The 21,748-nt window shown below is 44.6% G+C and overlaps 1 protein-coding gene across 3 annotated transcripts in view; it reads right to left on the bottom strand.

Moving 5' to 3' along the window:
- Positions 1–21,748, bottom strand: part of TRPT1 (tRNA phosphotransferase 1) — a 322,090-nt gene that overhangs the window by 207,004 nt on the left and 93,338 nt on the right. For all 3 annotated transcript variants that reach the window (XM_068259617.1, XM_068259618.1, XM_068259616.1), the window contains one exon: positions 18,570–18,651. In XM_068259617.1, coding sequence (XP_068115718.1) covers positions 18,570–18,651 — 82 coding nt within the window. The remainder of the gene's footprint in view (positions 1–18,569; positions 18,652–21,748) is intronic.

Below are 21,748 nucleotides of genomic sequence, written 5' to 3'. Positions count from 1 at the left end.
GCAGCAGAAGCCCCCTGTGATGGCTGCCGCGGTTATTCTACTTCCGCCGCCTCTTCCTCCTCCACAGAAACACCTTCCTCATCATCACCATCATCAGAGTCTGACTCCTCTCCTTCCCCACACGACTCCTCTTCTTCCTCCTCCTCCCCCCTCTGTGCTGCCGGCGGTGTTGTGGAAACATCGGGTTCGTGTGTAAATGGCTCCCACGACTCCTGCTGCCCTAACTCTTCTTGTTCACGCTCCTCCACAGCTGTATCCACTACTCTACGCACGGCACGCTCCAGGAAGTAGGCGTAGGGGATCAAGTCGCTGATGGTGCCCTCATCGCGACTCACCAGTTTGGTCACCTCCTCAAAGGGCTCCATGACCCTGCATGCATTTCGCATCAGTGTCCAGTTGTTGGGCCACAACATCCCCATCCTCCCAGATTGTGTCCTTGTACTGTAATGATACAGGTACTGGGTGACGGCTTTCTCCTGGTCCAGCAGGCGAGAGAACATCAGCAGGATGGAATTCCAGCGAGTCGGGCTATCGCAAATCAGGCGTCTCACCGGCAAGTTGATTCTACGCTGAATCTCCGCAAAGCGTGCCATGGCCTTCGCAAAGCGTGCCATGGCCTGAAATGCCCACACAACTTCCTGGCCTGCTTCAGGACGTCCTCTAAGCCTGGGTACTTGGACACAAATCTTTGCACGACCAGATTAAGCACATGTGCCATGCAGGGTATGTGTGTCAGCTTTCCCAAATTCAACGCAGCAATGAGATTGCTGCCGTTGTCACACACCACGTTGCCGATCTCAAGCTTGTGCGGGGTCAGCCATTGCTCCACCTGTTTGTTAAGAGCAGCCAGGAGAGCTGCTCCAGTGTGACTCTCCGCTTTCAGGCAAGACATGTCTAACACTGCATGACACCGTCGCACCTGGCATGCAGCATAGGCCCTGGGGTGCTGGGGCTGTGTAGCTGGAAAGGAGATGCCGGCACCAGCCAAGGAGGAGGAGGAGGAGGAGGATGACAACAGCAAAGCGGTGATAGCAGGTGGAGAGGAGGTGGCTGGAGGCCTGCCTGCAAGACGTGGAGGTGTGACAAGTCGGTCCTCTGCGCAGCCACGTACTCCCAGCTTGCTGCCATCGGTCACCAGGTTGACCCAATGGGCTGTGTATGTAATGTAGTGGCCTTGCCCGTGCTTGGCAGACCAGGCATCCGTGGTCAGGTGGACCCTTGACCCAACGCTGTGTGCCAGAGATGACACCACTTGCCTCTCAACTGCACGGTACAGTTTGGGTATGGCCTTTTGTGAAAAATAATTGCGGCCCGGTATCTTCCACTGCGATGTACCAATGGCCACAAACTTACGGAAAGCCTCCGACTCCACCAGCTTGTATGGTAATAGCTGGCGAGCTAATAGTTCCGCCATGCCAGCTGTCAGACGCCGGGCAAGAGGGTGACTGGCAGACATTTGCTTCTTCCGCTCAAATACTTCCTTCACGGACAGCTGGGTACTGCTCTGGGCAGAGGAGAAGGAACCGCTGAAGGGAAGAGGCGGTGTGGAGGAGGGTGGCTGTGAAGGTGCAAGGGAGAAAGTGGATGAAGACGATGCACCTGAAGGAGGAAGAGGAGAAGGAGGGTGGCTTGTCTTTTGAGGGGTGCTGCTTTTCCTCAGGTGTTCTTGCCATAGCTGTTTGTGCCTTCTCTCCAGGTGCCTTCGTAAGGCACTTGTCCCTACGTGAGAGTTGGCCTTTCCACGGCTCAATTTTTGCTGGCAGAGACAACAGATGGCTTTGCTCCGATCTGAGACACACACGTGAAAAAATTTCCAAACCGCTGAACCCCCCTGGGGTGATGGCGCTACGGTGGCATCAGCAGCTGACGTTGAAGGGCATGTTGGCTGGCTGGCCATAGCTGGTGATACATGGCGCCGGACACTGCCCCCAGCTGTTTCTGAGGACGAGCTCCCTCTGCTTCTATCATTTAGTCGTCTCCTCCTACTCCTCTCTGACTCCTCCTCTGAACTGCCCCCCTGGTCATCTCCTCTACCGGGAACATATGTGGTATCCGTATAATCGTCATCATGATCCTCCTGGCTAGCTGCGCTTTCCTCAGACACCTCCTCAAGTGCACCAACTTCAGGTGGTCCACCATCATCCCCATCCACACGCGTAACGTCCATACTATCGCCACCTAACTCAGACGTATGAGGTGGTGTACCTGCGCCTTCTTGTTGTTGTTGCAGTAGTGGCTGGGAATCAGTGATTTCACCACCACCACCAAATAACTCCTGCGAAGTGTCAAATGCAGCGGATGTGGTGCTTGTTGTAGCGCTGGTGGCTGCGGGAGATGAGGTGTTCTGTGTTAAATACTCAAGCACCTCCTCACGATTTTGGGAAGTGATGGCACGTGCCTTCTTCTGAGCACTGTATTTTGGGGCAGGTCCGCACGAAATCACAGCAACACCACCTCGCACAGCCACAGACCTGCCGGTGCCTGGTGGCCTTCCTCTGGGTCTGCCTCTACCTCTTCCTCTACCTGATTTGTCCATTTTGTCCATCTCGGGGGTATGCTAGCTATATGCAGTGAGGTGGGTTCTCACTCAACACAACAGGTAGTTAGATGCAGTGAGCTGGGTTCACTGAACACAACAGGTAGTTAGATGCAGTGAGCTGGGTTCACTGAACAGTAAAGGTACTTAAGATGCAGTGAGGTGGGTTCTCACTCAACACAACAGGTAGTTAGATGCAGTGAGGTGGCCTGGTGGGTTCTCACTCAACACAACAGGTAGTTAGATGCGGTGAGCTGGGTTCACTCAACACAACGCTAGGTATATGCAGTGATGAGGTGGGTTAGGTAAACACAACAGGTACTGGGTAGTTAGATGCAGTGAGCTGGGTTCACTGAACACAACAGGTAGTTAGATGCAGTGAGCTGGGTTCACTGAACAGTAAAGGTACTTAAGATGCAGTGAGGTGGGTTCTCACTCAACACAACAGGTAGTTAGATGCAGTGAGGTGGCCAGGTGGGTTCTCACTTAACACAACAGGTAGTTAGATGCAGTGAGCTGGGTTCACTGAACAGTAAAGGTACTTAAGATGCAGTGAGGTGGGTTCACACTCAACACAACAGGTAGTTAGATGCAGTGAGCTGGGTTCACTCAACACAACGCTAGGTATATGCAGTGATGAGGTGGGTTAGGTAAACACAACAGGTACTGGGTAGTTAGATGCAGTGAGCTGGGTTCACTGAACAGTAAAGGTACTTAAGATGCAGTGAGGTGGGTTCTCACTCAACACAACAGGTAGTTATATGCAGTGAGCTGGGTTCACTCAACACAACGCTAGGTATATGCAGTGATGAGGTGGGTTAAGTAAACACAACAGGTACTGGGTAGTTAGATGCAGTGAGCTGGGTTCACTGAACAGTAAAGGTACTAAAGATGCAGTGAGGTGGGTTCTCACTCAACACAACAGGTAGTTAGATGCAGTGAGGTGGCCAGGTGGGTTCTCACTCAACACAACAGGTAGTTAGATGCAGTGAGCTGGGTTCACTCAACACAACGCTAAGTATATGCAGTGATGAGGTGGGTTAGGTAAACACAACAGGTACTGGGTAGTTAGATGCAGTAAGCTGGGTTTACTGAACAGTAAAGCTACTTAAGATGCAGTGAGGTGGGTTCACACTCAACACAACGCTAGGTATATGCAGTGATGAGGTGGGTTAAGTAAACACAACAGGTACTGGGTAGTTAGATACAGTGAGCTGGGTTCACTCAACACAACGCCAGGTATATGCAGTGATGAGGTGGGTTAAGTAAACACAACAGGTACTGGGTAGTTAGATGCAGTGAGCTGGGTTCACTCAACACAACGCTAGGTATATGCAGTGATGAGGTGGGTTAAGTAAACACAACAGGTACTGGGTAGTTAGATGCAGTGAGCTGGGTTCACTGAACAGTAAAGGTACTTAAGATGCAGTGAGGTGGGTTCTCACTCAACACAACAGGTAGTTAGATGCAGTGAGCTGGGTTCACTCAACACAACGCTAGGTATATGCAGTAATGAGGTGGGTTAAGTAAACACAACAGGTACTGGGGTATATGCAGTACTGGGTAGTACAATGTGCAGCTCCCTGTCACACACACAGGCAGTCAGTCACTGAATGTGCTGGGCTGCTGGCAGTGGCACACACAATATCAATTAGCAAGGCTGTGCATGCAACAAAAGTGTCAGTTTGACACACAGAAAAAAAAAATGTACAGGATGAGCTCTGAAAAGAGCTGTTGCTGGGTGCTTTAAAAGCAATAATAATCAGTCAGGAGCAAGCAAAGCAGCCTAGAACCTAACTAATCTGTCCCTAGGAGAAAAAGTCTGCAGCAGCTGTCCCTTCTCTATTTACTGCAGGCACACGAGTGAGGCTAATGGCAGCCGGACCCTGCCTTATATAAGGGGGGGTGGGGCTCCAGGGCTTAGTGTAGCCTGAATGGCTACAATGTGCCTGCTGACTGTGATGCAGAGGGTCAAAGTTGACCCTCATAGTGCATTATGGGGCGAATCGAACTTCCGCAAAAGTTCACCTGGCGCAGGCGAACGCGAACCCCCTAAGTTCGCTTGGAACCGTTCGCTACATCTCTAGTGCACAGTAATGTGTCAGAGCACTAGAGAGTGATAGCCCTTTAATGATAGGGGCTATCACTAACAATAGAGTTGTCAGAATTCTAGCGGTTTTATGCAGGAAAAAGCTGTCACAAGTGTATGGTTTAGGCTTTAATGTTCTATGCAAAATTTCAATGTGAACTGTAAAGTTATAGTACTTCTTTAATATATTGCTATATGACATCTGAGCATATTCCAGGCTGTAAAGCTTAAAAGATTATTTTAATTTGCAAGCTGGAAGATTGTTGACGTACTGGTTACAAGAAGCCAGAACACTCTTTGTTAATGTCAAGGTTAGACTGCGCAGTATGTGTAAGACAGAATGCTGGTTTAAAATTAACATTACTGCAATAATTATAAATGCATATTTTTAATTATTACACACAGATATTATTAATCTAAATATTAATGATCAATACAGTCCTTCTAAAGAAAGAAATAGTTACTGTTAAACCCTATATAATATAATTTAATACTTTTAAAAGCTGTATTCTACCCGTGAAAGATGAGACAGTAAGACATTCTCGTGAGATTGTTATGATTCTGGAAGGTTGTTGACGTGCTCTAGTCTCAGGAAGCTGATAACACATGATGTTTTGGGAACAAGTTATATAAATATTAAACAAAGAAGGTGTTTTCCCAATTAGTTAAAGATCATTCAATGATGCCATCCTGGTGGTTACATAGTCTTATAAAATCAACATTATTAATAGATTGTTATTTGTTATTAAATGCTGACCTCTGCCGGTTGAAATTAGATATTTATTTCTTCATCAGAAAGACAAATATATAGACAATGATTTTAGATTTAATATGCAATTATTCCTTATATGATTAATTGTTTTAAGAAGAATTATATAATAAGCTTTATATTTAAATAAGTATATTAGAAGCCCTAATAAGCCTTAAATTGCTGAAGGCTCTCACAGGTCTGGCTACAGTGTCAACCTGACCAATCTCATGTCTGGGGAAGTACCAAGACATTCCAACCTAATTAGCAGCGAACACTTTATCAGAAATGGGTCATAAATGACATTGTTTAGTCTCCATGTCTGGGTCAGCCAACAGACAAGATGGCTGTTGACGTCCATTTTTAATTAAGTGCGTCATAAATGACCCTATATCAAATGTCAAGCACTCCAAATTCCCACAAGATAAGGTAATTAAGAATTTATAAACAATAATATTGTGATTTAGGTATTCAAAACATAGATAGCGTTTGACGCATAAAAGCTTTAGCCAATCAGAGTCTGGGATTCAGGGAAAGTCCAGATTAGGCAGCCATATTGCCTCCAACCCCTATAAAAGTAGAAGCTGAAAGCTCGTAGTTTGCAGAAGCCCAACAATATCCTGAGAAGACATATCAGGCAGAAGCTACCTTCCCACAAGTGGTTCTAGATGCTGAAGAGATGACAGAGAAGGGGTAATATGCTTAATATTCTGGGGATTTACTTTATTAATTTTTAAGCATTATGTTCTGTTAAGATGTTAGCAAGAAGTTTTTTTAGAAGCTATTTTTTATGCTATTTCTTTAAGAAGATTACTACTCGTTTTACACAGCTATTATATACACAGCTATCGATACAGATGAGACTACTTTTGATCTTATTCTACATAACACAACTGTTATATTCTTTTTTTGAATGTGCTTAGAAGATTGATGATCGCTTGGCTATAAAGCCCTGATAAGATGGAATACTGTTAGAAGGAAACACTACTTGGAACTGTTCATATTTTGTATATATGCTGTATGATAAGCAAATACAATTTTTTATATAAAATCATATACTGAGTGCTCTGATTCATTTCAAGGTATACCGTCAATCTATAATTACTGTTATAGAGGGTTCAGACCCCGCTATGCCAGATATATATGATGGCAACGCTTTAAAGGCTGGTCCTTTATTGAGTTAGCAATCATGAAAAAGGCAAGAACCGCTTAGGTTTTTGACAGAGTGGTCGTACAGGCAAAGTCGGTAACAGATCGGTCAGGCAGAGGTACAGAATCGTAAGGCAAAATCGGAGTGAGTATTCAGGCAGAAGTCGGCAACAGATCAGATTGGCAGAGGTACAGAATCGTAAGGCTAAATCAGAGTGAGTGTTCAGGCAGAAGTCGGCAACAGATCAGATTGGCAGAGGTACAGAGTCGATAGGCAGAGAGTAGTCGGAGGTACAGGCAAAGGTAATACACAGTAATAATCAAATAACAGTAATAATAATAATCCTAAACTAAGTGCGAATCCCTGGGGTCCTGCCGGTTCAAGCACACACGGATCTGACTAAGGTCTGAGAGCTTTCACTGCGAAGTTTCAGCAACAACAGACAATGAGCTAGTGCAGGAAGGCAATTCCAAGCGTCCCGCCCAGAATACTTCCACCAATCAGCAAGGAGAACAGCAGCCAGATGTCAGCTGACCGGACGGTCAGCTGACTCGTCTCCTAAGTCCATAAAGGTCCTGCCACACCGTGCGCGAGCGTGCCGACCTGACCCGATGCGCGGCAGAGAGACCTGTTCTGCCGGAGGCCGTGAGGGATGCCTGCGACGATGTGGCGACAGCCGCCATGACGTCAGATGCGGAAGCGGCGGTCGCGTTGCTTTCCGCCGCTGAGGTAATTCCACCATTCCTGACACAATGGAAATTGTATTGTGTGTGGACTCACTAACTAATCCAAAAGGTTACTTTGCCTACAGTGCTGAATGCCTTAAAGGTCCACTATCATGAAAATTGTAAAATTTAAAAATACATGTAAACACAAAAATAAGAAGTACTTTTTTCCAGATTAAAATGAGCCATAAACTACTTTTCTCCTACGTTGTTGTCACTTACAGTAGGTAGTCAAAATCTGACAGAATCGACAGGTTTTGGACTAGGCCACCTCCTCAAGGGGAATTCTCAGAGTTTTCTTTATTTTTCAAATGCACTTAGTGAATGGCAGTTGCTCCAACCAACTGCCAAAAAATGTGCAGCAAGCAGGGAGGTTGGATGGCATCTTTGTGTAAATCCTTTGCAGGAAGTGTCTTTATAAAGAATAAAGGCCATGCTGAGAATCCCCTATGGAGAGATGGACTAGCCCAAAACTTTATAATGTCAGATTTCTACTACCTACTGTAAGTGACAGCAACATAGGAGAAAAATCATTTATGGATAATTTTTCTCTGGAAGAAACATACTACTTATATGTATGTGTTTACATGTATTTTAATGTTAACATTTTTGTGATAGCGGTACTTTAAGGATTCTCTCAGGGTTTGAGACTGAATGGTAAACTACGGCAAAGTGAACAGAAATTGGAGGGTGACATCACAGCCCAAAAACTGGATTTCTTGCTCACCAAAATATTGTGTGTAAAAAAACATGTTTACATCATTATTATTGACATAGTGCATGAATAAGTCAAACTGGCTGATGTTCCCATACAATGAGATTGTTGTCTACAAAACAAATCCAGAGTGTTATCCGATCCATAAACTCATTCTTCATGGTGTAAATATGATTGGCCTCCCAGTGTCCCATGAAGAGGCTGGCACAGGTAGGGGCCACAGGGCTCCCCATAGCCATGCCGACCTCCTGATGGTACCACCGGCGGTCAAAAAGGAATGAGTTCCTGGTTAGGACTAGTGTTTTTCAAGGACAAACTCCAGACCCATGCGAATAAACCACCTTTCAGCTTCACTGGGACACATGGAGGGTAAAAATGCTTTCACTGCTTGTAAACTGTCAATATGACAAATGCGGCTATATAACAAACCACCATCAATAGTTGCTAAATTGTATGTCTCTTCCCAGTCAAAATGATTTAAAATCTCCAGGGTGTTCCCTACAAAGGATGACATAGACTTTAATAATGGTCTCAATCGAATGTCAATATGTTGGGAAAGATACTCTGTTACAGAATCTATGGCAGACACTATTGATCTGCCAGGTGGTTTATCCAAATATTTGTGGATTTTGGGGATACAATACCGATCGGAGCTCGTGGGTGTTCAGAATATAATGCATTCACCATTTTTGTATATAACAACAATCTTTACTGCTCTAGCCAGTAAACCCTTCAGCTCTTTTTGAAAAACACTAGTCGGAAAAGTACATTTTTTTTCCTCTAGTGTGCTTGCAACAGGCAGGTAATTAGCTAGGGGGAGGGATTAGCTGTAACACAGGTGATATATTAAACAGGAAGTGTAGGCCAAAGCCTTAATCTTGGTGGTGGGCTGTTTCACTTCACTGCTGGGAATTGTGAGCTCTGATTATAATATATTGCTGTTGTTTGTAAATTTGTGTTTTGCTGCTTTGATATCTGGTAGGCTTGTGCATTGCAGTTCATCAGATATCTAGCCGCAAGTGTTAGTTGTAAAAGTTTTTAAAAGTACATTTTTTTTCCTCTAGTGTGCTTGCAACAGGCAGGTAATTAGCTAGGGGGAGGGATTAGCTGTAACAGGAGGTATTTGGTCAGCTTCAGGACTCAGTACTGAGCTTGCTCAGTCTGTGGCTTGCTCACTAAGTGGCTTTGACACAAGTGGCATAGGCGTTAAAAACAGGCGTTAGAACACAGGCACAAAGAGAGGTGAGAGGAAGCAGGTAAAAAAAAAAAAAAATTTAAACAATATTGCGGTTCTTTGCATTGGTTAGGATGTGCTAACACGTTGTGGTGTAGTCTTTAAGTTTTGAGGACTCCACCCCAGCTTCACTCACTTCCCCTCCTCCACCCCAACTTTACTCACTCCCCCTCCTCCACCCCAACCTTACTCACTCCCCCTCCTCCACTCCAACTTCACTCACTCCCCCTCCACCCCTCCCCCTCTTCCACCCCAGCTGCACTCACTCCCGAACTTCACTCCCTCTCCCGTTTCAACTTTTACCACCACAGTTTACTTTAAATAAAATTTCCCCACACAATAGTCATCATGTTGGACTATGCTGTACAGTGTACATCCTGTGACATGTATGCATGCCTTGATCAGCGGATTGAGGGTGTTTACTGTTGCCCTGGGTGTGTGCGTGTTGCTCAGTTAGAGGCGGAAGTCGCAGAGCTAAATAAGCATCTCGCAACACTGAGACGCATACACAACATGGAGATGAGCTTGGATCTCACGATCCAGACACTGGATGGAATCGGTGAAGATGAGGTGGGTGGAGTAAAGCCGGAGCAAGAAGCAGAGGTAGCCGCTAGTTGGGTCACAGTTAGAAGGGGTAGGGGAAAAAGTGACAGGGAGGCTAGTCCCGAGTTGTCCCTCACTAATAAGTATGCTTGTTTGCGTAATATTGGGGAGGATGATTCAGGAATAGCAATGCTGCAGCAGGATGTGCTCCTTAGCAACCAAGGGGCAGACTGCTGTAACGAGAAAGGGAATAGGAGTGCAGCTAAGGCTAGACAGGTACTGGTGGTAGGGGATTCAATTATTAGGCGCACAGATAGGGTAATCTGTCGAAGAAACCGTGAATGCCGTACAGTCTGTTGCCTCCCGGGTGCTCGGGTTCGGCATGTAGCGGAAAGAATTGACAGATTATTGGGTGGGGCTGGGGAAGACCCAGCTGTCATGGTACACATTGGCACCAATGACAAAGTTAGTGGGAGATGGAAGGTCCTCAAAAATGATTTTCAGGTACTTGGAGATAAACTTAAAGCAAGGACCTCCAAGGTGGTGTTCTCTGAAATACTGCCAGTGCCACGCGCTACATCTGAGAGACAGAGGGAGCTTAGGGAGTTAAATAAGTGGCTGAGAAATTGGTGTAGGAAGGAAGGGTTTGGGTTCCTGGAGAACTGGGCAGACTTTGCAGTCAGCTACAGGTTCTACAGCAGGGATGGGCTGCACCTTAATGGGGAGGGTGCAGCTGCATTGGGGGAGAAGATGGCTAAACGGTTGGAGGAGATTTTAAACTAGGATCTGGGGGGAGGCGGGAGGATAAAGTCTCAATATGTAGACAAGATAAGGTAAAAAGACAGTGGGAGCCTAACATTATGGGGGGTGGGGACAGTGTAAAGATTAAGGAGGTTGGTAAAACTTCAAGTAGCCCATTTCGTGTAAACAAAATTGGTAAATGTGTTGGTAAAAATATAAGGTGCATGGTAACCAATGCTCGGAGCCTTGCAAATAAAATAGACGAACTAGAGTTCATTCTGAATGACAAAGGCTATGACATTGTGGGAATAACCGAGACATGGATGGATGAAAGCCATGACTGGATAGCTAATTTAAAAGGATACAATGTGTTTAGGAGGGATAGAACAGGGAAAAAAGGTGGAGGGGTTTGTCTCTTTGTTAAGAATTCTTTTACAGCTGTCCTCAACGATGAGATGGAGGAAGATTGCGAAGATGTGGAGTCCGTTTGGGTAAATATTCATGGTGGAAATAAAAGTTGCCAATTGCTTATTGGGGTATGCTACAGACCACCTCGTATTAATGAAGCTGCAGAACTGCGATTACTACAGCAGATTGAAAAAGCTGCAAGTAAAAACGAGGTCATAATTATGGGCGACTTCAACTTTCCAGACATTGACTGGGGTATTGAGGCTACCCATTCTGGTAAAAGCAGCAGATTTCTGGCAGCACTACAGGACAATTACTTGACTCAAATGGTAACGGAACCAACTAGGGGGAATGCGTTACTGGATCTGATAATTTCTAATAGACCAGATAATGTATCAAATGTGCAGGTTCAAGAACATTTGGGAAATAGTGATCACAACATGATAACGTTTGATCTGGTGACTGATAGGCCACGGGGCAGCGGGACCACTAAAACTATGAATTTTAGAAAAGCAAAGTTCAATCAAATTAGGCAGGCACTAAGTTTGGTGAACTGGGATATTGTACTACAAGGGGACGACACTGAAGGGAAATGGCAAGCTTTTAAACGTATTCTCAATCAATATTGTAGTATGTATATCCCATATGGAAACAAAATGTCTAGGAATAAAAAAAGGCCTCTATGGATGAATAGAAAGGTTAGGGATAAAATTAAGAGGAAAAAGAATGCCTATAAGGTCCTAAAACAGGAGGGGACTGAGGCTGCACTAAGCAATTATAAGGAGTGCAATAAAAATTGTAAAAAAGAAATTAGGCTGGCAAAGATCGAAGCTGAAAATCAAATCGCTAGGGATATCAAATCTAACCCAAAAAAGTTTTACAAGTACATCAACTCTAAAAAAAGAAAGGTTGACTGTATAGGAATCCTTAAGGATGAGGGTGGGAACTCAATGGTGGATGACCAAGGTAAGGCAGAGTTATTAAATGCTTTCTTTGCTTCTGTCTTCACAAAGGAAACAGCACTGTTGCAAATTACAGAGGCAGAAGAGTCTCAATCTTCTAACTGTAATATTAAATACTTAACGCAGGAAGAAGTAAAGGCAAGACTAAATAAATTAAAAATAGACAAGGCACCTGGCCCGGATGGCATGCATCCTCGGGTCCTAAGAGAATTAAGTTCAGTTATAGCTAAGCCCCTTTATCTTATCTTTTGTGACTCTCTTGCAACTAGCAGAGTCCCAGTGGATTGGCGTACAGCCCACGTTTTCCCATTATTTAAGAAGGGCAAAAAATCTGATCCAGGAAATTATAGACCTGTAAGCTTAACATCAGTTGTATGCAAACTATTTGAGGGGTTACTAAGAGATACTATACATGACTTCATAGTAGAAAATAATCTTATTTCTCAGCATCAACATGGGTTTACTAAAGACAGGTCCTGTTTGACTAACATGCTCAGCTTTTATGAGGTAGTGAATGCTAATATGGATATTGGGAATGCTGTAGATGTGATATACTTGGACTTTGCAAAGGCCTTCGACACTGTTCCCCACAGAAGTCTGGTGCAAAAGTTGAGGATGCAAGGACTGGGGAAGAGTTTGTGTGCATGGATAGGGAACTGGCTAATGGACAGAAAACAAAGAGTTGTGGTCAATGGATCGTACTCAAAATGGGAGACTGTTAGCAGTGGGGTCCCACAAGGGTCTGTACTGGGTCCAGTGCTCTTCAATTTATTTATTAATGACCTAGTAGAGCCAGTAGTGAGCAATGTTGCTATTTTTGCAGATGATACAAAATTGTGCAGAATCATCAACTCTCAGGAAGATAGTGTCATATTGCAACAGGATCTGGATAGGATGGCTATATGGGCACATACATGGCAGATGAAATTCAATGTTGACAAATGTAAAGTCATGCATTTTGGTCGTACCAATGGTCTAGCACCATACAAAATAAATGGGATACAGTTGGGAACATCAAACTTGGAGAAGGACTTAGGAGTACTCATCGACAACAAGTTAAATAATCGTACTCAATGCCAAGCCGCTGCAGCTAAAGCGAACAAAATTTTGGGATGCATTAAAAGGGAAATAAAAACTCGAGATGCTAGCATAATATTGCCCCTGTTTAACTCTCTAGTAAGGCCACATCTGGAATATGGAATTCAGTTCTGGGCACCACATTACAAAAAAGATATTGCAGTTTTAGAGCAGGTGCAGAGACGAGCTACAAAATTGATACGTGGGATGGAAGGTCTCGCTTACCAAGAAAGGTTAGATAAACTGGGTTTATTTAGTCTAGAGAAAAGACGCCTTAGAGGAGATCTAATTAACATGTATAAATACATTAGAGGGCAATATAATAGCTTGGCGGATGAGCTTTTTGTCCCTAGGCCTTCTCAAAGGACTAGAGGACATGAGCTGCGCATGGAGGAAAAACGTTTTAGCCATTTATTTAGGAAAGGGTTCTTTACAGTAAGAGTGGTTAAGATGTGGAATGCATTGCCACAGGAAGTCGTTATGGCAAACTCTATACCTGCATTTAAAGGGGGCTTAGATGCTTTCCTTGCGTTGAAAGACATCCATGGCTACAATTACTAGGTTATGCCTAATGATGTTGATCCAGGGATTTTATCTGATTGCCATCTGGAGTCAGGAAGGAATTTTTCCCATTTGGGGCTAATTGGACCATGCCTGGTGGGGGTTTTTTCGCCTTCCTCTGGATCAACAGGGGTATGTGAGGGACGGGCTGGAGTTGTACTTTGTACTGGTTGAACTCGATGGACGCATGTCTTTTTTCAACCTATGTAACTATGTAACGGGAATTTCCATTAATTCAGTATAAGTAGATCTGTCTTTAAGCTGACATAAACATTAATTATGATAATCTGAAGTTGACAATATTACCACCCCTCCACCCTTATCTGCTTCATGAATTGTGAAAATCTCCCTAGATTTCGACCAAGGGCAAGCCTCCCTCTCAGGTTGACTCAAGTTGTTCCTAGATTTGGGGTCAATTAGTTACCTGCAGTCCTCCAATACACATTTATAGAACATTTACACCGAACCTCCTGGTAAAGTGGGTGGATTAAACAAAGATTTAGCCCCAATATTATGGGGAACAGGAGAACAAACAACAACAGTAGGACTTGGAAGGTACTAGTAAGTTCACACAAATCTTGCAAGGCCAGTAGAATAGATACCCATGATTTGATTGTTCACCAATATGGGGGGGGATTTGAATTATATCCGGACAATCGTTAGTCAGATGGGGCGTGTTCCTTCCTTTTTGAGAAATGAAAAATCTATGGTGCAATTTTGAGAGTATTCAAAAAAGGTTAATGCTCAACATTAATTAAATCAAAATCAATAGATGGACTAAAATTAAGGCCCTTAGACAGTAATGTAATGCAGGCTTCACTCAAACTAATTCCTGATAATTGTATACTTTTGTTTTTTCCTGATCTTCTGAGTGTCTGACCTCCTGTTTGTCCCAACTGACCTGTTTTGTTTACCTCTTACCCCTCCTTGTTCTCTTCCTTTTAAAGGGGTACCCTGTTCACAGGAAGTGGTGCTGTGCTTAGCAGAATATAAAGATCCACCAGGTGAACTCACTGGTGACTACTGGTTTGCCCCTAGGATTTCCATTTCATCTACACTGATTTTTTTCTGTTAGAAAATACAAAATCACTTTGTATTTCTGCTTATCAGGATAAGAAGCATATTTTTCTTTAGATGTGAGCATACCTATTATTGAATTACAATGCCTGAGTGGAGATGTAAAATATTGGAGATTTTCTGCTCAAAGCAGCTGAACCTTGCTAAGCTTACAGAAAAATAGAAAAAAAAGAAAGAAAAGGAAACATATCTTAAGCTAAGTATCACTGATGCAGAAACAAAGTTGACATACACAAAAATATGTCAAGAAAAATAAGACTGCATAAAACAACTGAAAAGGTTGCAGGTAAGTTCCATAAGGTCCTGTCAGATGTCAACCCTGCACTGCAATAGGTCCTGTCAGTTTACAGCTTGTAGCTTTGTGTAGCAGTGGTTTAGGTGAAGCTAGGTGGCAAGTTTAAGCATACACAGCATGCGGTTTTCCACGATGACAGCCAAAGCTACTAAAAGCATTTCAATCACCATATGCCATTTACTGAAGCCCATTAACTATTGGGTCAAGATAACTTTGGTTATGAAAAGGTGCCGTGATTGCTCTCTTAGCTTTCTGAAAAGCAAATATGATGTCTGTGCTCTGTACTTGGGGATCTCCATGCTCCACATTACAAGGCTGGCTAGCAGCCAGTAGAGGGCATTGGGTAAATACGGTGGAGATGGCTACATGCATGTCTAAAACAAATTCATGTTTTTGCTTTCTGCCCTCTAATGGCTGGAGGTGGTATTGGCTGTATATTTACTGCAAGGATACAGTTTTGCTTCAGTTTCTTAAGGTACCCACCACGCGGTTTTCTCAATGATTTTTGTGAAAACTGGCTAATTTTTCAGCAACAAGAGGTCATTTCCTTCCATGATTTTGCTATGTGAGTGCAGCCGCATAATCACATGAACGTCGTTTAGTGATGTGCGCTGATAATGACCGTCACATGGGATAAGATCTTTAAGATCTCCGATGACTCTGCGCAAAGTACTATGATCAATTGAATTCCCATTTGCGCCTGTCGTGTCCCATCGTGTAATGTCATGAGCAGTAAGAGGCACACCCACGTAGATAGACCTGTCGGGGGGTGAGTATTGCATTTAAAGAGTAACGGTTGCAAATATCTTAAAATGTAAAACACATATAAATAAGAAGTACAAGTCGGTAATGTCAGATTTTTACTACCTACTGTAAGTGACAGAAACACAGGAGAAAAGTAATTTATGGCTCATTTTACTCTGGGAGAAATGTACTTTTTATTTGTATGTATTCTAAATTTTAAGATTTCCGCGATGGTTCCTCTTTAAAGAGGAACTCCAGTGAAAATAATGTAATGAAAAAAGTACTTAATTTTTACAATAATTATTTATTAATGATTTAGTCAGCATTTGCCCATTGTGAAATCTTTCCTCTCCCTGATTTACATACTGACATTTATCACATGGTGACATTTTTACTGCTGGCAGGTGATCTCTTTGGAAGGAGATGCTGCTTTTTGTGGCAGTTGGAAACAGCTGTTATTTCCCACAATGCATCAAGGCTCCCACAGTGTGATATCAGCACCCTGGTACTGCCATCACACTATGGGAGGGGTTTCACCACAATATCAGCCATACAGAGCCCCCTGATGATCCGTTTGTGAAAAGGAATAGATTTCTCATGGGAAAGGGGGTATCAGCTACTGATTGGTATGAAGTACAATTCTTGGTTATGGTTTCTCTTTAAGTCAGTAGATTAAGTTGAGTAGTAAATTGTACAGATGAATGCAAGAGGTTGCAGATTTTTTATTTTTTTTTACATGGGATAGAACCACTTTTCCAAGAAAACATTTTTCTTTGATCATAATTGGTATGATCTCTGATAAATTTTTCATTTTTTTTTTCCTTTTCAATCTGCTCTTGCAAAAGAACAAACTTTTGTTCTATGTTGCCAATGCACATCTGTAGATATTCTGGGCTTGACTGTGCTGAAATCAGAATCTCAATCCGTTAAATCTCTACAGTGATCTCTGTATAATCAATTTCATTTTCTTTGATTACTAATTCCAAAAACATAACAATCAGTTTCTTGTAAAGGTTGTCACAGTTTTCCTTAGCAGAAGGCCAGTTTGTTTCCTGAATTTACTTTCTTAAGAGCTCTCTGCACAGATTTTTTTTTTGAGGCTAGGTTCACAGTGGGGCGTTGCGTTTAGGGGACGTTATAGGGCACATAACGTGCACCTAACGCAACGCCTGGTGCTCTCTGATGTGGACGTCAGAGTGAGCCGCGTTGTGCAGCTCACTCTGGCGTCCGTGATGCCGTGATGCGTACTCTTGGACACATGCGGCATCACGTGGTCCTGCCCGGCCAATCGCTGCACATAGCGGCCGCTCCGGGAAGTAAACACTGCACGTCACTGAGTGCAGTGAATATTAATTAGCCATGTGCCCGGCCGCTCTCCCCTCCTCCCCAACATGACTGAGCATGTGCAAACAGTCCAACGCGGCTTAGCCGCGTAGAATGCACAGCATGCAGCACTTTGCTGCGTTACAATGTAACGCAACGTGGGCACTGTGAACAGCCCATTGATTTTTCATTACTGTGCGGTGGGGCTGCGTTACAGGCTGCACTAACGTGCACCTGTAACGTCTCACTGTGAACCTAGCCTGAATGTTACGATAATCTAGTACCTTCTTACTCCTCTCTTGAGTATTAAACAATTTGGATTGCAGCCTTTTACCTATTTTTTTTACATTACTAAGTAGCCACAATTCCATTACCTTACCTATTGCATACTATCACAGACAGAATTACAGGCCAATTTGGCTACAAAGAGAGCTATGCATTTTGCCTGTGTATTTTGTTTCCCCTATGAATTTAGATTCAACTGTGCAATTCGATGGTACAAACTGATTGACACTAGCAAATTGGTCCAGTAATGCAATTTGAGGTGGCACATGACATCCAGAGAGATGGCTCCTTGCCCATAGCATGCACCACCAGCTAGTAAGAGAATATTGTTGATTCAGTTATGGTGCTGGTCTGTTTCCTTGGTTATATTATCAGTTTCTAGTGAAATATAGGCACCATTGTTTAAAATATTAAATCATTACCAAGGCAGAGGCGCTAAACCCGCTACTAGGCTGTATGAGGTTTTTTTGTACTCCTTTTTATTGCCTGTTGAAGTGGGATATGCCCGTGAAGTGCGTTGCACTTACCTGGAGTATTTAAATAAATTGTTTGTTGAATTAACAACAGCATCTTGTGTCCTACCTTCAAGGGGGTAAGTCCACTGACTAACCCCCCAAGTTTTAAAGTTTTTATGCCATTTACACTACTGGCGCCTCTGTACAACTGCATCACTACCGTGTCCACCCCTGGTGGAGGGGATTTGGCCCCTTTCTTCTGAACTACAGAGAGCGACTTCTTAATCCTGAGTGGGGACAGGTCTAAAGCCTCATCTACACGCGTAGATGAGGCGGCGATTAGGCGGCTCGATTAGCCGCCGGATGGCCTCTTCCGCGTCCCCGCCGCATGCCCGCTCGCCCGCGCGTGCACCGGATTCGATACCCGCTCGTCCCCGCGCCGCTTATCTTCTGCTCGATTCCCTGCCATTGTCCCATCGCGGGGAACGAGCAGGGAATCGGCGGTAGCAAGATCCGAGCTGTCGGATCTTATCAATCGAGCCACATCAGCGGCTCGATTGATAAGCCACATCGCCGCCTCATCTACGCGTGTAGATGAGGCTTTATACTCCCCACCTGCCTATATAGTGGTTACCTGGACGGTAGCCCAGATTTGTGAATAAGTTGTACTTACGTCTTCATTTCCATGATTCCAGTACGTACTACACTATTTTGGGCTCTAGGTGTGTGTCCCCTCTTCTCATTACCAAAAAACGTATGCATTATGAGTGAAATGTACTTTTTAAAGAATTAATGAAAAGGCTGAATAGTGGCTCATATAGATGTTTATACTTCGCATTCGCAAAACATATCCCCCCATCTGTGTAACAAAAAGCTATGTATTTAGGCATGTAGTACTTACCTGAAGACATGGGTAAGCCCATACTGACAGCTCCATGGCGTAGTGCATAAGATAAAAGCTTTGATAAACGTACGTCTGGATCCTGCCATGGAGTAAAGGTTACAATCATTTGAAAATCAGGTTAAGAAAAGAAAAATGCTTCACATTTTTATTTCCAGTCTTGATTGCAATAGTTATATTTGAATAGTTTATTATCTGTAATAATAATAAAAAAAAATCTACTGAATGGAGCTAACACTTAAGTTTATAACTAATAAGAATACTGCAGTCAGGGATGTGAGGTGCAAATGTTGTCAGACAAAAATAAGAAACCAGGATTCATATATTATGGATTCATAATAATCTGAAGTCTCTTTTGTTATTACAAATTTGTTTTTGCTGCCTTAGTGAAGTCTAGCCTGCTCAGATAGGAAAAGCCAAATATGGCGTTTCCTCGCTTATTACCCAGTAAATGAGATAATATGTCCCTAAGACTATTGTGTAATGTACTTATGAGCATGTTTTCATAACATTGGCTCATGTTTATCCTGCTGCAGCTTAGAAGTCTGTACATCTCGGCCTGTTAAGCCCTCCGGCCTTGTGTAGTCAGAAGCACAATGTTCTCCAGTGCTTCTAGAAATACTCTTTAAATGGAGACTCTGCTGAGCAAGTTCTTTTACTAGGCCTCCAAATTCAAGCATATCATACTTAAATTCTAACACTAGGCAAATTCGATTTTTTTGCCCACCCTTGATGATCACATAGTCACATGATGAGGCAACTTCTTCCTTAAGCATACAATGCATCTTTACTCTTGGCTGGTGATACTCCATCCTTTCATGTTTACCGAGTACAATGACAAGTCAAGCAAGTTTCTAAGACCATTGGTGGTGTGCGGAGTAGTCATTTCTACTAGCTGTATGCTCTATTGGATTACTGACTGGACTGAAACTTGGCTGGACTTTGACTACTCTATTGGATTGCTAATGACTAGTGGTGTACTGCCATTGCTGCTTCCTGGTATGGTCCCTTCCGCTGCCTCTCCATTCTCAAATCAGAGGCGATAGGAGAGACAGAGAGGGTGCATACATTACATGGCCGGTGCACTCCAGATGCAGAAGTTACCATTGACATGATTTCTGGATTTGGAGTGCACCGGGTGCGTAGTGTATGTGCCCTCTCTGTCTTTCCTGTCGCAGCTGATGAGGTCTGACAGGCAATGGAGAAGCGCGGGGGGGGGGGGGGGGGGGGGGGGAATACCAAGAGGCAGAAAAGGCACATCTTGTCGCTCATCTGAGGTCTGTAATAGCCAGCACCCAGCCAGCTAGCCTCAGTCCCCAGCCAGCACCAAGCACCCAGGCAGCATCCAACCAGCCCCCAGCCAGTATCTAGCACCCATCCAGGACCCAGTCAGGCTCAGCACCCACCAAGCAAACACCCAGCCCCAAGCCAGTCTCAGACCCCAGCCAGCACCCATCCAGGTTTAGCACCCACCCAACACCCAGCCAGCACCCACCCAGCCTCAGCTCCCAGCCTGCCCCCACCTGGCCAGCACCTAGCACCCATCCAGTCTGCCTCAGCCCTCAGCCAGCCCCCACCCAGCCAGCATCTAGCACCCACTCAGCCCGGCTCAGCACACACCCAGCATCCAGAAAACCCCCACTTTGCCCCCAGCAAGGCTCAACAGCTCACACCTAGCACCCACCCAGACCTCAGCCAGCCTTATCTCCCAGCCAGCACCTAGCACCCACCCAGCAAGCACCCTGAACCAGGCTCAGTACCTACCCATCCAACACCTAGCACCCACTCAGCCCCAACCCAGCACCCAGCCAGGCTCAGCAGCCAGCATCAGTCTCCAGCCAGACTCAGCACCCACCCAGCCAGCACCTACAGTAAAACCTACCCGACCCCAGCCAGCACCCAGCACTATGCCAGCACTGCTACCCCAGTTCCTACCTGCTACCTACTCAGTACCTACCCAGCCAGCACCTAGCACCCACTCAGCCCAAACTCAGCCAGGCTCAGCCCCCACCCAGCATCAGCTTCCAGCCAGGCTTAGCACCCACCCAGCCAGAACCTGCAGTAGAACCCACCTAACCCTAGCCAGCACCCAGCACTAAGCCAGCACTGCTACCCCACCCACCCCAGCCAGCACTACTACTGACCCAGCCAGCACTCATTAACAAAAGTGGGGAGAAAATCCAAATACAGGGAGCCCCCGACTTAGGCCCGCCGATACAAACCACCGATCTGCCCCAATGTCGTGGGCTCCCTGCAATATCCCCCTGCCCTCCTCCATCTCCTCCTGTATCTCTCACCTGACCCAAGGGAGTCCACAGCGATAAGCTGCTTGCCCTCTTTCTCACTCTCCCCTTAGTGCTGGCTTCTGCTAATCACATAATTATGCAACCAGCACTAGAGGGCACGTAAGGAAGAGCTGATTCCTGCAAGCTCCCTCAGGTTAGGTGGAGATACATGCGGCTGCCACTAGTTACATTGCACAGGGGGAGCAAAGGACAGAGGGACAAATGGAGGACACTAAGAAACACAAACAGAGGACCCAGGGCAAGGGGTACACAAACGGAAGACACAAGAACACACAGAAGGAAACTAAGGATGACAGAGGAAAACACCAAGGGAGACAGAGGAGGAGAGGGGGACAAATGAGGACACCAAGAGGGACAGAGGAGGTACAAGGACAACATAATAATTGTGGGAAAACATTCACAAGTTGCCCCTGCACCATGGATGCACTAGGTTTCATATTTTTTCCCCTAATGTTTGTCCTCTAAACCTAGGTGCATCTTCTGGTAAGGAGTGTCTTATAGTCCGAAAAATATGGTAATTCCTGTTATCTGGGGAACATGGCTACTTAATCTATGCATAGATGGACAAGATGGAATTGGCTACTTATTTTATTTTGGTTCACCTGGCTATTTAATTTGTTTATTATTAGCCACCTGGCTACTTCATTATTTTATCTGGAGGTGTGTGTCTACTTCATTATTTTATTTGGATGATTGTGACAACTTAATATTTTTATTGGGAGGCTGTAATGATCCGCTCAGCTGGATGCGCTGGCAGACAGCTGTTTGACCATTCCTCTAGTCTGTGGGCTGCAGGTCTCTGGAAGAGAGACCTGTCTTTCCATTACAAGTTTCTGGTCTGTTCTGCTGCTGAGGAATTTGCATACACTCGTT

Source organism: Hyperolius riggenbachi, chromosome 11, assembly GCF_040937935.1.
Source record: "Hyperolius riggenbachi isolate aHypRig1 chromosome 11, aHypRig1.pri, whole genome shotgun sequence".
Lineage (NCBI taxonomy): Eukaryota > Metazoa > Chordata > Amphibia > Anura > Hyperoliidae > Hyperolius > Hyperolius riggenbachi.
This window is presented reverse-complemented; position numbering and strand designations above follow the sequence as displayed.